Source organism: Dendropsophus ebraccatus, chromosome 11 (genome assembly GCF_027789765.1).
Source record: "Dendropsophus ebraccatus isolate aDenEbr1 chromosome 11, aDenEbr1.pat, whole genome shotgun sequence".
Lineage (NCBI taxonomy): Eukaryota > Metazoa > Chordata > Amphibia > Anura > Hylidae > Dendropsophus > Dendropsophus ebraccatus.
This window is the reverse complement of record NC_091464.1, coordinates 59,849,318-59,867,214: the sequence shown is the minus strand read 5'-3', so window position 1 is coordinate 59,867,214 and position 17,897 is coordinate 59,849,318. Positions and strand designations below refer to the sequence as shown.

Here is a 17,897-nt window from a genome sequence, read left to right as displayed (position 1 = left end):
CACTTTCTGTATCACTGAACAGTCATGAAAAAGTACATAATCACTACACATATGTAGTAAGTAAAAGCAGTTCTTTCAGGTGCCACAGCTGAAGTATGTAGTTTGCTGTGCACTACTCCAACCACTAGGTGTCACACTTCCCCAGGACACAGATGCAGTAGGAAGGGTAGCTTACACACACTCTTTCTCCTGTCACAGGGCTTTATATAAACTAGGGACTTTCTGGTTAGTTTGGGGAGTCTAGTCCCTGCCTGCAGAACAAAGGACAAACTTCAGTTCCAGACACAGAGACCAGACCTGTTTCCAGTGTGACAGACAACAGCAGTAAAGCACTACTAGACCTGACTTCAAGGTAACTTGAGTTACAGGAGTAAGCCCTTGCCTACACTGTGGATACTAACTTCAGGACAGTCACCTCTTCAAGAAGGAGAGACAAAAGGGACTTTACTGCAGTAGAGCACAGTGCAAGTAAGCCGCTCTCAGTCTCTACTGACTTTGCTAAGTAGGAAGGAAACCACTAGTTATCTACACCTAGAGACAGAGGCCTGGTACCTTTTAGGGCGCTCACTGAGACTGAGAGGCAGAAGGCAGTCAGATAACTAGGACTTATCTATGCGTGAGTACAAGGATTCTTTCAATATTCCACTTCTGTCAGGGCCCCTGGGAACACAGAGACACAGGACAAGTGGGCCCTATGGCTAAGACCCCCCACACTGTCCCTACCTGCTTGCAGAGCAGGCCCTAAATGACCGTCCGCAACTGGGCGGCGTTCCCTACCCTGCAGTAAGTGCAAACACAAAACAAGACAAACTAACACAATAACAGACAGTAAATAAGGTACAGGGAGAAACAGAAACCAGAGACAATAACCAGGTAACTAGAGGACAAGGCAAGGAACAAGCAAAGGGATCAGGAAAACAGACAATAAGTCAAGAGGCTGGATCTAGCAGAAACAGACAAGCTGGACAAAGCTATCAAGAGCACTGAGTGAAGGGAGAGGCACAGGTATAAGGGATCAGAAGTCCCGGACTCCAAGCTGATAGGCTGAGTAGAAGAAACACATCAGAGAATCACAGAAAACCAGAGGAGAAGAGACCTGTCAATCACACCACAGCAGACACAATTAGTGAACAGACCACAGCAAGGAAGGTGCAGGGAGAACTAAGAAAACATGGACCGGAACACCGAAGACACAAGCAGAAAACACAGTAAAACAAGGAACGGATCATGGCCAAAAGCGCAGTCTTTGGGGCAGAGGTCGAAACTTCGCAGCAGAGGGTGGCACTGATGCCTTTTCAGGCGCGATCATGACAACTTCACACCGCTTTTTGTAACAACAGTGACACTTTTACCACTTGAATGCTTTACTGGAACAATTTTTAGGGTGCGTTCACACATACAGGATCTGCAGCAGATTTGATGGCGCAGATTTGAAGTTGCAGATTCAAAGCAAATTTGCTGGAGATCCTGTATGTGTGAACGCACCCTTAAAGTGACAGTACAAGATAGCTTTCAGGAGCAAACGGTTTGCCAATCCCTTGTAATACTTGGAGATGGTTTGGAATAGATTATACTTGAGTTGCAAAGTCTTATAGGTAGATTTAGGTAGAAAACTTGTACTGGAGATAGAGGGCTATCAGGGGGGACCTGCCTAGGCCTTAGAACTTCAATGTTGATAGACGAAACCCGTACTCACGGTTTAGAGAATACTGCCTCTTGCCAGAACAGATCACAGAGTGCCTGATCTCGGAACACGGGCTCCAGGCTTGGTTATCCAGGTATAGCTTATCTGCCAGCGATATGCTCAAGCCTTTGGGTGTAGTTTTTGGTTGGAAGACAACTCACCAGGGGCCTGGAGACTTATTTTGCCCAATTGCCCCTCTGTCACATAAGATGGTCTCTATGGTAGCTGGACAGCCCTGTAACACATTTTGTACAAGGGCCTAGGGGATACCCCTTTGGGGTCTGGATTCTTGGGCAAGGCTATATAATTTCACAGGTCACTTTTACCAAACCCCACCCCTTTTTAAGCTCCATTTTGAGGGGGTTATTAGGACAACACAACATGGCTCACCAGCTTATATTGAGTGCAGGCAGATCTTAAAGCATCTCAACTCCTACACAGAGAAGTTACCTCTGGCCTGGACTCTGTTATGATCCACGCTTCCTCTGAGTCCACTTAGTAGTTAGTGGACCTGTGTATATACACAGCACTGACTTTGTTCATATATCATATGGCAGGGCATGCTGGGACCTGTAGGTCTACAAAAGCTGGACTTCTATGGGTTGCCTAGCACTGGGATAAACATATTATACGTTGGCAAACTTTGTGTGTAGTCAGACGTCCAAAATGATCCATGCGAGTAATACCCAACAGAATCTCTGCTGCTGCCTGTAGTGCTACTGGGCACGGATGGGCACTGCCAATGAGAATTTCGGGCAGTAACCTCACAACATTACATCCAACCAGCACAGAAAAAGTTCTTCTTCCTTGTATAGTTCTTGAAAGAAAATTATTGTAATGTTCAAAGGCAGCAGAGACATTATCCCTCCCATTAGGAATTGATGGCTGTGGCTAACACTAGGGCAATATGGCTGCCTTTTTATGGGGCACTGTAATACACATGTCAGGGGCTGGAGAACCTGATTTTAAAGAGGTTATCCTGTATTAGAAAATCAAAGATACCTTGCTTAATAAACAGCACCATATTATCCGCAATTTGGCTTTGGGTATTGTATCTTAGTTCCATTGAAATAAAATAAGCTAAATTGCAATTCCACATACAATGTAAAGACAGGGGGGGGGAGGCGCTGTTTTGCATAAACCCTTTAAGGATTAGTCCATGTCATTCAGTCATTGATTGTTGTTCTTCCTCACTTCTTCCTAAAGAGGTTCTGCAGCAGCTGAGGTATGCATTAGGGATTGTTGTACCATCTAATATAATTTATTTTAGGGGTTATTCAAGATTGATAAAGCTTGGTTACTGTCCTTTAAAAACAGTGCCACATCTGTTCACACGTTGTGTGTGGTATTGCAGCTCAGCTTCATTGAAGTGAATGGGGCTAAGCTGCAATACCACACACAACCTAAGGGCAGGGGTGGCGCTGTTTTTTTTTTTTTTGCATAACCCATTTAAAGATCAGTCCATGTTGTTCAACCATGATTGGTTTTATGTTTTTGATTCTTCCTCATAAAGAGGTTCTGCAGCAGCTGAGGTGTGCATTAAGGAATGTTGTACCATCTAATATAATTTATTGAAGGGGTTATCCAAGATTTGAAAAAATCTTGGCTACTGTCCTCCTGGAACAGCACCACACCTTTTCACAGGTTATGTGTGGTATTGCAGCTCAGCTTCACTGAAATAAATAGAGCTGATTTGCAATACCACACACAACCTAAGGACAGGGGGGGCGCTGTTTTTCTTATTTTGGATAGCTTACTTAACCATTGGTTGTTGTGAAGCTCTTGATTCTTCTTCTTAAGAGGTTCTGCAGCAGCTCAATTTCAATGAAGCGAATGGGGCTAAGCTGCAATGTGCACCAATTGGCAGTTGTTTTTGGAAGGCTCATGTATTTTTCTACTTTCTGAACAATCCCTTTAAGAAGTCTCCTTGGAGATGTGTAATATTAACTTAAAACTTGTCCCTTGCATAGGGAGCGATATTAGGGAATTGCCATTCATGCCATTGCCTTTAGCAGTAAATACATTTTTCACTTTTATTGTCTAATTCACTCACAAAGTCCAAGGCATCAGAAATCGATTGCTGCCTTTCTGATTGGTGTATTGTCTTACCTTACCTTTTTAGGGACAGGGGGCCAACCTAACCTGATTAAATGCAGTTGCTATCCTGCCCACACAACAGATGCCCTGCAAGAACCAATCGCTCCCAAAATATCCCTGAGCCAATGATCAGGTTGCAATGTGTACAGGCTGGGAAGCTGCTGTGGGTTCGGTTTACACACACTGTACTGGGATTCTGTCTGTGCAAAACGCTCGGGATCCTTGTTACGTACAGGGTTCTCAGAAATCTCCAGGCAAAATGGTCATCAAGGTATTTGTCGCCACCGTCGCTGGATCTACTGCGGTAAGTGCCCCCCCACCACCATTATTAAGCTTGTGTAGCTTTATGTCTTATAGAACAATTGAATAATTCACAGCATAAACAGTATACAAAATAACAACTGTAAAACGACACTGTCTAAAACAAGTTAAACCTAGTAATAATAGAAAGTAAAAAGGCAAATGTTTTCAGTAAAAATAACTACGTGAGACTATAAAACAATATAACTATATAGCAATAATAATTTATAATAAAATGATTGTACCTAGAAAAGAATTATATACAAAGAAACAAAAACACTAAACATTATACGCAAACAAAGCATAAAACTTTTATTTATCTATCCCTTTTTACACCAGATAGTTTTTCACAATTTTTAAGTAAAAATATTGGAATTTTTTAATTCAAATGTATTTACATCCCTGCAATAGAACGGCAGCTGAATTTTTTTCCTGTTTTTCTAGAATGAATGTGTATTTTGTTGTATCCATATTAATTTTATTGTATGTTAATACAAAAACTATTTGTGTCCTGTATTCTTCTATTTTCCAAATCCCAAAATTTGCAAAAAAATAAAAATTGAAAATGGAGAAAGTTTAGTCAATGCATTTGGATCTAATTCCTGAGAGTAAAATAACATAAAACCACTAAAAATGCCAAAACACATTAAAACCACATTGCAAAAACTTGGCCTCCCAATCCCTGGAGTTGGCAGATCAGGTAGCTCTTGTGTGTAATGTAATCCATATTGTGGGATCGTGTTTCCCTCTAAGCGCTGGATAATAGGATAACTTCTCTCTATATATAGTGGATCAGGTTTTTTTTTTGAATGGCTAAAGAATTTACTGTAAAATGTTCAGGGACCCCCTGGAGTTGTCAATGACTCTTTCAGGAAAGTGAGAGAGAACAAGGGAGAGCGAGAGAGGGGAGGCTGCATGGGGGAAGGGCCGCTGTTTCCTTATATATCCCCGCTTGACAGCTGATCCCTGATGAATTTGAGCCTAGTATGTATCAACGACTCAAAGACAGTTCTTGTGGAGCTGCCTGAGATATTGAAGGAATGCTGGAAACTTCCAGACGGCCTGTTCGGAAGAAAAGGAGAAAAATAAAAATTCTACCATATAAAATTTTTTAGAAAATGCAGATTCGCCCCCCCCCCCTTTACAAAAAAAATTCAATATAATTTAGTAATGACTATTAAATTGCCTAAAAACATTAGAAAAAAGTTCAGATTTCGGTGGGACTGGTTGGCTGTCTAATGTGTATGGAAGAAAAGTAATGTCGGGGGAGAAAATAACTGAGTATGTTGGGTTTAAATTACAAAACTTGTTAGAGAGATAAAGCAGCATCAGAGAATGAGAATATGGAAGGAAGGATAGCTGTCAGTGGAACAAAGGCCTTATTTACACGTTCCTTGTATGGTCCGTATATACAGACGGTGTGTAACGTCATGGAGTTTGGAGTTCCCAGCATGGTGTATCATTATGATGCCGGGAGCTAAGAAACTGTTTAAATCTTCGCAGTACTGTACTGACACAGCTACGCGACATAACTAAACAGTCACTAAACTAAAGTCATCTGTAAGTAGGATAAAGGATGCTGTTCTACATCTGTCATTTATATCTTTCTGCAATTTAGCATTTCCTTAGCTCAAGAATATAATGCAGAGGACTATTACCTCAGGAATATAATGCAGAGGACTATTTACCTCAGGAATATAATGCAGAGGACTACTTACCTCAGGAATATAATGCAGAGGACTACTTACCTCAGGAATATAATGCAGAGGACTACTTACCTCAGGAATATAATGCAGAGGACTACTAACCTCAGGAATATAATGCAGAGGACTACTTACCTCAGGAATATAATGGAGGGGACTACTTACCTTAGGAATATAATGGAGGGGACTACTTACCTCAGAAATATAATGGAGAGCACTACTTACCACAGGAATATAATGGAGGGGCTTACCTCAGGAATATAATGCAGAGGACTACTTACCTCAGGAATATAATGCAGAGGACTACTTACCTCAGGAATATAATGCAGAGGACTACTTACCTCAGGAATATAATGGAGGGGACTACTTACCTCAGGAATATAATGGAGGGGACTACTTACCTCAGAAATATAATGGAGAGCACTACTTACCACAGGAATATAATGGAGGGGCTTACCTCAGGAATATAATGGAGAGGACTACTTACCCCAGGACTATAATAGAGAGGACTACTTACCTCAGGAATATAATGGAGAGGACTACTTACCTCAGGAATATAAGGGAGAGGACTACTTACCTCAGGAATATAATGGAGAGGACTACTTACCTCAGGAATATAATGGAGAGGACTACTTACCTCAGGAATATAATGGAGAGGACTACTTACTTCAGGAATATAATGGAGTGGACTACTTACCTCAGGAATATAATGGAGAGGACTACTTACCTCAGGAATATAATGGAGAAGACTACTTACCTCAGGAATGTAATGCAGAGGACTACTTACCTCAGGAATATAATGGAGAGGACTACTTAGACTTCTTGGTTTTTGGGCTTATAGCAAAGCAATGCAAGTACCTAGAAGGATAAAAATTGATTATTCGGAATCAGCACTTTTTAATCTATCTACTGATAACTTAAGTTTGGGTGGTGTTTTGGAGGTGACAGAGTCCCTTTAAACTGTTTCGGATCTTGCGACACCATAATCATATATGATGCTGCAAGGTCCATGAAATCTTCCATGCAGGCCTATATTCACGGAACATAGGAATAAGGCCAAAAGGGTTTTTACATACCCATTGTGGACATGTCACTGGTAAAGTGTTCGAGGGGAGGTACATCTCACCTAGGTTACTGCTTAGTGTGAGATGGTAAATCTGGGAGAGATCTGTTACTCAGCAGTATTATGCTGCTAAGGTGTTATTTATTGTTACCAGGCCTGGATTTACTGGAATGGCGGGTAGGTTGGTAGTGGGACTTGCCATTCCCTCCCCCCGATCCAGTTTAGGTTTTGGGATCAGGTGAGATCTCACCTGCGTCAGCATTTGCCTGTAATTTTCCTGGCCGGTGTTCCACACTGAAATTAAAGTTTTGTAGGGACAGAAACCATCTAGTCACCCTTGCATTTCTCTCCTTATTAAGCTTCATCCATGTTAGGGGGGCATGGTCTGTCACTAACCTGAACTTTCTGCCTAGCAAGTAATACCTGAGGGACTCTGGGGCCCACTTCACTGCCAGACATTCTCGCTCAACAATGGCGTAGTTTTTCTCGGCCGGGGATAGCTTCCTACTCAAGTACATCACCGGGTGCTCCTCGCCATTCACGACCTGTGAGAGGACGGCACCTAACCCTGTGTTGGAGGCATCTGTCTGTACTAGAAACTGTCGCCTAAAGTCAGGGGTAACTAGCACAGGTTGTTGGCACAAGGCAGACTTAAGGCTTTGAAAAGCCTTCTCGGCCTCTGGAGTCCATGTCACCATTGCGGACTTCGCACCCTTTGTCAGGTCAGTTAGTGGGGCTGCAACTGAAGCAAAATTCGGCACAAACCTTTGGTAATAGCCCGTAACACCCAGGAAAGCTCTGACCTGTTTCTTTGTTAGGGGTTTAGGCCAATTCTGTATTGCCTCAATTTTATTTAGTTGTGGTTTCACTAACCCCCTCCCAATAATGTAGCCCAGGTATTTGGCCTCCTCTAAGGCTAGTGCACACTTCTCCGCATTGATGGTTAACCCCGCATCACTTATGGCATCTAACAGCGCCTGGACTTTACAGAGGTGACTTTCCCAATCCGGGCTAAAAATGACCACATCAACGAGGTAGGCAGCGGAGTAATCACGATGTGGTCGCAGAATCAAGTCCATCAACCTCTGAAAAGTGGCAGGGGCTCCATATAACCCGAATGGCATCACTACATATTGGAAGAGTCCATCAGGGGTGGAGAATGCAGTCTTCTCTTTAGCCTCAGGAGTGAGTGGGATCTGCCAGTAGCTCTTAGTGAGATCGAGGGTGGTTATGTACCTGGCATTACCCATTCTTTCTAACAACTCATCTACCCTGGGCATGGGGTAAGCATCGAACTTGGAGATCTCATTTAACTTTCTAAAGTCATTACAGAACCTCCAAGTTCCATTGGGCTTTGGGATTAGCACAATCGGGCTGGACCACTCGCTCTGGGACACCTCAATGACTCCTAGGTCAAGCATACGTTTTACCTCGGATGATACCGCCTCCCTCCGTGCTTCTGGTATCCTATAGGGTTTGAGGTTTACTCTGCTTCTAGGCTCAGTTTCAATGTGATGGTGAATGAGATGCGTACGCCCTGGAAGGTCAGAAAACTTGTCTGTATTTTTCTGCAAAAACTCTGTAGTCTCCTGCTTCTGTGACCCTGATAGAGTATCACCAATCTTGACCGGAGGGATTGGTTGTGACAAATTATTAACAGAGTTTGTCGCCACCAAGGATTCCCTGTCTTTCCAGGGCTTGATCAAGTTTATGTGATAAACTTGGAAAGGCTTCCTTCTACCTGGTTGGTGCACCTCACTGACTTTCTCTACAATTTCATAGGGACCCTGCCACTTTGCTAAGAATTTGCTTTCTATCGTGGGAACAAGTATGAGTACCCGGTCACCTGGGCTAAATGTCCTGATTCTTGCAGAACGATTGTAAATTCTGCTTTGGCTCTCTTGCGCCCTCTGGAGGTGTTCCCTTACTAGGGGCATTACAGTGGCTATACGGTCCTGCATTTGTGCTACATGCTCTATAACACTCTTGTATGGGGTGGACTCACTTTCCCATGTCTCTTTCGCTATATCCAATAAACCCCTAGGGTGACGACCATAGACCAATTCGAAGGGAGAGAACCCTGTGGATGCTTGGGGCACTTCCCTAATAGCAAACATCAGGTAAGGTAGTAAGTGATCCCAATCCCGACCATCCTTTTCCACAACTTTTTTTAACATATGTTTCAGGGTTTTATTAAACCTCTCCACTAACCCGTCTGTCTGTGGGTGATATACAGAGGTACGTATGTGGGAGATTTTAAACAGTTTGCATAGATCCTTCATCACCTTTGACATAAATGGTGTACCTTGGTCAGTCAAGATTTCCTTGGGGATCCCCACCCTGGAAAACATATAAAACAATTCCCATGCAATTGTTTTAGATGCAGTGTTTCTTAGGGGTACAGCCTCAGGATAGCGGGTTGCGTAGTCTAATACAACTAGAATGTACTGGTGACCTCTATGTACCTCTATGATGGGGAGTGGGACCAAAGGACTGCGAAAATGCGATACTGGAGCGCTAAGCTGACATGTGGGGCACGACTCACAGTATTTTTTTATGTCAGCATAAATCGCAGGCCAATAAAACATCTGGAGGACTCTCTCCTGCGTTTTATCCGTCCCCAAGTGGCCCCCAAGGACATGATTATGGGCCATGTCGAGTACCTGACGCCAGTACGACTTAGGCACCAGAAGCTGTTCCACAAGCTCATCATTAATCTTAGTGACTCTATAGAAGAGATCATTAGTCATAGAAAAATGTGGAAACTTTTTCTCAGCTTCTGGTTCCTGAGGTACCCCATTCATAACAGTGACCTGCTCTCTCGCATTTCTGAGAGTGGGGTCTTGTAATTGTGCAGAACCAAAATTATCCCTAGACACCTCTAAGTCTGGAACATTCTGGTCAGTGGGAGGAGCCTCTTCCTCACCAGCCAGGACCTGCAAAGGAAAATCATCATTTTCATCCTGTACATGTTTATCATTTACCGTGGGTAATGCAATAGACTTAGGGGTATCCTCACTCCTTTCAGGGGATTTTCTTTTTCCCCATAGAGCCCAGAACAAAGGAAAATCACGCCCCAATATCACATTATGCATGAGGTTTTTAACCACACCCACTTCATATTGTAGTTCAGTCCCGACATTAGCCAGTACTATAGGGTACACTTTTGTATCACCATGTATGCACACCACACTCATATGTTTGTTTGACACAAAGTCCCCAGTCACCAGGCTGGCATGCACCAAGGTGACAAGGCTTCCTGAGTCCAGCAACGCCTTAATTGACAGTGATGTTGCAGACTTGCAATTCAGTCTCTAGTCCAGTGACTGCAACAAATGACGGTTCCGCAAATAGCGACTGACACCGGCTAGCGTCACACTCCATGGGCTCAGTGGTAAGAGGGCAATGGGCAGACACATGTCCCGTCTCATGGCACCTCCAGCACTGGATAGGGCCTGGTCTCCTTGGCAGGGAGTCCTTTTTAGGGCCACTTAGCCACTGGGGACCATCACCAGTCTTTTGCCCTTGAGACTTTGCCTGAGCGCTCTTCCCTCTATCAGCACCCCTCCACACTCCCCCAATAGATGGAAGTCTCTTACCAGCTGAAGGCACAGATCTGGCACTCCGGGGAGGTGAAGGTGCTGCAGGAACATCACGGAGGTAGTCCTCGGTCGCCTGGAACCTCTCCACAAGGTTGACAAGTTCGTCGGCACTCTTAGGGTCACCTTGTCCCACCCAGCGTTGCAGATCAGCAGGAAGTGCACGGAGGTAGCGATCCATCACGACCCTCTCTAGGATCTGTGCAGGAGTAAAGGGGTCTGGCTCCAACCACTTTCTTGCCAAATGGATCAGGTCGTACATCTGGGACCTCGCTGATTTGTCCAGACTGTAGCTCCAGTTGCGGACCCTCCGGGCACGGACAGCAGCAGTAACTCCTAGTCGGGCGAGTATCTCTGCTCTTAGCCGAGGATAGTCCTTGACCTCTTGCTCACTGAGGTCATAGTAGGCCTTTTGAGGTTCGCCTGTTAAATAGGGAGCAATGACCTCTGCCCACTCAATGGAGGGTAGCTTTTCTCGCTCAGCCACACGCTCAAAGACAGTTAAGTAGGCCTCAACATAGTCATCAGCAGTCATCTTTTGCAGCGCTCGCTGCACAGCTCTTCTCACCGACAAAGTCTCTGGAGCGGCTGCTGCCACCAGCTGTGGATTAGCACCTGCAGGCGCCTCTTGCTTCGCTATCAGGTGCTCAATAAGTTTCTGTTGTTGAGCCATCGCCTGTTGTTGTTGAGCCATTACTTGCTCATGGCGCAGGTTAGCGTCTATCTGAGCTTGCATGAACTGCTTCATCATCTCCTCCATGTTGCTTGTCTGTTTTTGAAGTGAAGCCGCAGCCTTCACCCAGGACATAAGCAGCTGTAGCCAAGTTGATGCACACCGTTGCCCCTAGCAACCGTTTTGCCCGCTCCGCAGCACCAATTGTAGGGATCTTCCCGGGGGATGGTGTGTTTGGACACAGTTCACAGCAGACTTGGACTTATAAAAACAGCTTGGTGTTTATTTGCAGCATAAACGGTCCATCATAACAGAAATATATCAACACAGTGCTTTTAAGAACAAAACAAAACAAAAGGTCCTGCCCGTCTGGGCACTTACTAACAAAACAGATCACCTATCTGTCACTTCGATAAACAGTATCGCAGGGTATGAATAAGCCCCAGCAGCGGTGGTATCCATTGCTCCCAGCAAACAGAGCATGCAGGCTGTTCACTCCTGGCTGAGAGCAAAATTTAGACTGGTGCAAACTGCCCACAGCAACCAATCACAGCTCAGCTTTCCTTTCAGCACTGCCTAAAGCTGAGCTGTGATTGGTTGCTGTGGGTAGTTTGCACCAGTCTAAAATTTACACCCTTTGATAAATCTCCCCCTATGTGTATACGCTCCGCCTGGGATTCCATTTATTCACATACAATATACAACGTATGTTTAGCATAAATCACGGCCGTTGTTGCAAATTGCAACAACGTCCATGTTTTATGCTAAACATATGTTGTGTCAACATAGCCTATTAATAGAAAATTAGAACAGGGCTCCATAGCACAGGTCAGACAGTAAAAACAGGTAAAGGCAGTAGCTAAAAAGCTCTTACCTGGTAATGTTGTGCAATGAAGAGGCACAACACTCGCTATAGCATATGACACAGACCGCAGCCTCGCCCCAGGTATTCCACATCAGGATAAACTTCAGACCAAAAAACTCCTCCACTCCCCCTTGAGGCTATGTTTACACTACGTAAAACTACGGCCGTAGTTTTGCGGAGTTGAACATAGCCTTGTGTGCAATTGGATCCTGGCCGCAGCGTACACACATCGTATACGCTCCGGCCGGGATCTGTGCGGCGCCGAAAAAATCAGTCCATCAGGTTCAACCTGGAGAAACCCTACTGTGTTGATCCAGAGGAAGGCAAAAACCCCTATGAGGCAGATGACAATTGCCCTATCACAGGGAGAAAATTTATTCCCGGCTTTAATGGCATTTCAAAACCAATCCGGCTTCTGTCAAGGATGACACTTGAGAAGGAAAACGGAGCGGTTTTGAAAGGCGTAGTGTCGCATTTTAGTTGTTTAAATAAACAATTTTAAACTTACTTCCAACCTGTGTATTGGACCTGCGGCCTATACAACCTTAGGCTATGTTCACACTGCGTAAAACTACGGCCGTAGTTCTCGCCGCAGAACTACGGCCGTAGTTTTGCGGTGTGTAACATAGCCGTATGTGCAATGAGATCCCGGCCGGAGCGTACACACATCGTATGCGCTCCGGCCGGGATCCCATGCGGCGCCGGAAAAAAACTGACAGGTCAGTTTTCTGCAGCCGGAATTCTGTGAATTCCGGCTGCAGAAAGCCCTGTCAGTTCACACAGTGAAGCAAGTGGCTCCGGCCGCGATGATCCGGGCACAGACTGGCCGTTTCGTGACCCAGCCGGGGTCACGGAACGGCCGGTCCGATACGCCGTGTGAACATAGCCTTAAGGTGGGGTGGAGGAGTTTTTTGGTCCATACACATTAGACAGTGAGTTGGCCTCAAGAGATTTGGGTGACTTTTTTTCCTACTAATGTGTACTCGGGCCCATAATGGCCAGTATACACTAAAACGGATATGGCTGCATTGGCGAAATGATTGTTCAACCATCAACGTGCTATCTCTTTTGATCCCCCTACACATATATAGGGATAAGCCAATGTCATACTCCTCTGTCGGGGCCTTATGTCTCAGAGAACAAATGGATCTCTTTGCTGAGATCCAACATGGCTGATCCTTCTGTACCACAATACACAATATCATCTTTCAGAAGAGTCAGAAGGCCCATATATATATATATATATATATATATATATATATATATATATATATATTTTACTATAAGATATAGGCTAGTTTATCATGATTGTTATTTGGGTGAATCCCCATAATGGCCGAATGTCCTGAACCGACTTTGGGTCTAGTGAATGGAGCGGACAACATCTTCTATCTACTGAGTTCTTCTGGCTTGTTCCAGTGATCGGTGAAGGTCATAATGGTCCTGGCTATTATGAGTTGCTCAATCTGTATTTGGGAAGCTTTTTGCCACTCAATTATGGGCCCATATCAGTAATACTCCGTCCTCTTATTTTACCCCTTACCTAAATGTTTAATCGTCTTGAAAACTGCTTTATTATATTGTGGATTCTGGGGTTGTTCTGTAGGACGCCACAATAAATAATCTGTCCTCTAACATTCAGATCAAAAAGAAGCAGCAAGAAGTGTTGGGTTTTCTGGAGGCCAACAAAATCGACTTTGTGGAGAAAGATATTGCATGTAATGATGACAACCGGCAATGGATGAGGGACAACGTGCCCGGAGAGAAGAAGCCCAAGAACGGGATCCCTCTCCCTCCCCAAATCTTCAATGAGGAGCAGTACTGTGGGGTAAGAGGAGCATGGTGCTAACTATAGAGTCATAATGGCCGTCAGATCCTCTGTTGGGTTTTCTCTAATGGGTCTTGAATGCTCACCAGGAGAGTACGGCACTAGGAGTTGACTTTGGTGTTATAGCCTCTTACACCTGTGGGGGTGACGGTATCCTGGGCATCATAAGTGTATTATTGCCATACTGTCACATCACTGTGTGGTGTACCCCCGGTGATGTTGGTCGGAGTAACGGACGGTCATTTGGTAGGTGTTGTAGTGTGACACCACTCCGGTGGTGGATGGCCGAGATACAGCCGGTCCTTGGGATTTTGTCACGTGATGCCAGTGCCTGGTGGGCACACAGATGTGATGGCAAGCCTGCTTTTAGTTTACAAGGCCGGTTGTATCCTTTTCCTCTGTGGTCAGTGTCCTGCCGGGTTGCTACCGGGTCCCTTGGGGTTATGTCACAGATGGCCAGAGTGGTATAAAGACCCTTCCGGATGATAGGACCCGCCACCCACAGAAAGGGGAGAATGTCCCAAGATTGCGGTGTGTGCTGTGTCGGTGGTGGCGAATAATCACAGAGTCTTTGGGATATAGTTGAGTTAGTTTACTACGTGTGCAGCAGGTAATACAGGTACAATAATATAAGGTTTCTTTAGTTAAAGTCAAAGACACACTTGACAAAATTCAAATAAACACTTAGATAATAGAACTACCGGTTTTGTAGTATAAGTGCAGTGAAGGATATAGTCGTGTTGGCTGAGTTGTGGCAAGAAGTAGAGTAGCAGAGGGGAGGATGCCGTGAGAGTCTCAACCCATGTAGTACTTTGCTCTGCCGGGGTATTGCAGGATGAGGTAGAATAGTTAGAAGGATAAGAAGAATAAGAATAAGAAGAACATCTGTGCCTGTGTATTGACCTTTGACTTTAGTCTTCACACCACTTTATGCCCACTAGACTCGGCTGAACCTTCCTAATGGGTGGCACAGGCCCCAGACCTTGTTACCTGGGATGAGCGGAATGCTGAGAGTTCCCTGCTGACACCCGCACTGCGAGACAGAGTTCATAGGATACTGCAACTTTGCTCTGTCCGGATCAGTTCCTTGCTCTTTGGCTCTATTGTGGGTACTGTCCTGCTCTGTGACTTCTCCTTGTCCATGGCGTGGGTTGAGGTTGTCTCTGGCTAGTCCTCTCCTAAGAGGAGTTTAACAGTGCATAGTGCTTTGAAGTGTTACTAGCAGGGGTGATTCTAGCCTCTCTGCTGCCCGAGGCGAACTATAGAATGACGCCCCCCCCCCCGTCAATCCGCCCACATTATAATCCACTACTGCCCCCCCACCCCCCCACTGCTGTCCCCAATAAACATAATGTTTGGTCCCTTGCTGCACAGAGGATGTCAGGAGAGGAGGGGGCTAATCTTATAGGAGAGGTCCCAGCAGCACAGAGGATGTCAGGAGAGGAGGGTGCTAATCCTATAGGAGAAGTCCCAGCAGCACAGAGGATGTCAGGAGAGGAGGGTGCTGATCTTTTAGGAGATGGTCCCCCTCTTCCCCCCTTATAGATGGTCCCCCTCTCCCCCCCTAATAGATGGTCCCCTCTCCCTTATAGATGGTCCCCCTCTCCCCCCCTCCCTTATAGATGGTCCACTTCTCCCCCTCCCTTATAGATGGTCCCCCTCTCCCCCCTCCCTTATAGATGGTCCCCCTCTTTCCCCTCCCTTATAGATGGTCCCCCTCTCCCCCTCCCTTATAGATGGTCCCCCTCTCCCCCCTCCCTTATAGATGGTCCCCCTCTCCCCTCTCCCTTATAGATGGTCCCCCTCTTTCCCCTCCCTTATAGATGGTCCCCCTCTTCCCCCTTATAGATGGTCCCCCTCTTTCCCCCTTATAGATGGTCCCTCTCTCCCCCCCCCCCTTATAGATGGTCCCCCTCTTCCCTCTCCCCCTCCCTTATAGATGGTCCCCCTCTCCCCCCCCTTATAGATGGTCCCCCTCTCCCCCCCCCCTTATAGATGGTCCCCCTCTCCCCCCCCCCCTTATAGATGGTCCCCCTCTCCCCCCTCCCTTATAGATGGTCCCCCCCCTTATAGATGGTCCCCCTCTTTCCCCCTCCCTTATAGATGGTTCCCCTCCCCCCCCTTATAGATGGTCCCCTTCCCCCTCCCTTATAGATGGTCCCCCTCTCCCCCCCTTATAGATGGTCCCCTCCCCCCCCCTTATAGATGGTCCCCCTCTCCCCCCTCCCTTATAGATGGTCCCCCCCCCCCTGCACAGCAGATAAAACAAAAACAGCACATAACTCACCTACCCTCCGTTCCCCCGTCGAGCCTCTCTGGTCTGGTCCCGGCTGATGTGCGGCTGTCGGAGGTGTCCCCTCCTGTCACCGGCAGCGCGCGCATCAGAGAGCTCCCCGATGCTCTCTGATGCGCGCGCTGCTGGGGACAGGATGGGACACCCCCGGCAGTCGCACATCAGCCGGGACCAGACCAGAGAGGCTGCCCGAACCGCCCATATTATAATCTGCCACTGAATGCCGCCCCCATGAAGACAGCTGGTGGTCCCGCCTGAGGCAGACGACTCAGGTCGCCTCATCATTGCGGCGCCACTGGTTACTAGTGAAGAAGTTGTGAAAGATGTGCTGTCTTGCGTCCTTCCCATGTGGGGTACTGGTTAAGACTGAACTTGGTTACAGGGATCTGGTAGAGGGCCAGGACCCTGATAGGACCACTGTGGAGAGCTATCTGGCTCGCATCTTTCCTCCTTAATGTCCAGAACAAAAAGACTCCTCTTTTCCTGTCTCCTGTGTGACTCACTTCCTCCCTAGCGTGTATGGTGCGCTATGAGTTGGTGAAAGAGTGCAACAGCATAAGAAAGAAGGGAGATGATAGGAAAGAAGAAAGCAGAAATCCTTGCAAAGGGTGTATATAACTGCAACACCCCTAGTGGGACACCACAACTATACAGTACAATTCATGTGTAGTAACATCATTGAGTATGTGACATCACTGTGTGCATTGTCCCTGTACTGTGACAGTGCTGTGTATATTATCCCTGTACTGTGACATCACTGTGTGTATTATCCCTGTACTGTGACATCACTGTTTGTATTATCACTGTACTGTGACATTGCTGTGTATATTATGCCTGTACTGTGACATCACTATGTGCATTATCCCTGTACTGTGACATCAATGTGTGTATTATCCCAGTACTATGATATCATTGTGTACATTATACTTGTACTGTGACATCACTGTGTGTATATTATTCCTTTACTATGATATCACTGTTAGAGATGAGCAAACTTTTCAAAAGTTCGTACCGACCGGACTTCCCGATTTTTTTGAAAAGTTCGGTTCTACCGAATTTTGGATTTCTTCGGATTTCATAGTTTATAGCATCTATATGATACAGGGGTTTTGTATTTGGTTGAATTTAGGGCTCTACATGTCAGTAACATTATCTTTTCAATATCTTAAAGTAAATTTTTTTTTTAGACTTCAATATTCACCATTACAGGGTCTATGCAGGAAATTCACCATTACAGGGTCTATGCAGGAAATTCACCATTACAGGGTCTATGCAGGAAAAAGGTCACAAATGCAGTGAAGGAGCAGCAGTAGTCATTAGAGGCCAGTGGAGGTCCAGCAATAGTCATTTGAGGCCAGTACAGGTGCAGCAGTAGTCAACATGGAGGCCAGGCAGGGGCAACAGTAGTCAACATGTAGGCCAGGCAGGAAAAAACCTATGTCACATACACTCTCGCAAGGGTCCAACTATAGTACTTATATATCTGTATAGCACTTTTTTTTAGAGTTTTATTCTACGCACATGCACGAGGTATGTATTTGTGCCTAAGGAAAACACCTATGTCATATGCACTCTCACAGGGGTCCAAATATAGTACTTGTATATCTGTATAGCACTTTTTTTTAGAGTTTTATTCTACACACATGCACGAGGTATATATTTGTGCCTCAGGAAAACACCTTTGTCATATACACTCTTGCAATGGTGACAGTATAGTACTTGGATATCTGTATAGCACATTTTTGTTCTGTGCCCCCTTTGCTCTCCTATGCCTAATCTATCTACCTATCTA

The 17,897-nt window shown here is 45.6% G+C and overlaps 1 protein-coding gene across 1 annotated transcript in view; it reads left to right on the top strand.

Moving 5' to 3' along the window:
* Positions 1 to 3,942: 3,942 nt before the first annotated feature.
* The window catches only part of SH3BGR (SH3 domain binding glutamate rich protein), a 29,689-nt gene continuing 15,734 nt past the window's right edge, over positions 3,943 to 17,897 (top strand). The window contains exons 1-2 of the mRNA XM_069946336.1: positions 3,943 to 4,085; positions 13,627 to 13,812. Of these exons, the coding sequence (XP_069802437.1) occupies positions 4,041 to 4,085; positions 13,627 to 13,812 (231 nt within the window). The 5' untranslated portion in view covers positions 3,943 to 4,040. The remainder of the gene's footprint in view (positions 4,086 to 13,626; positions 13,813 to 17,897) is intronic.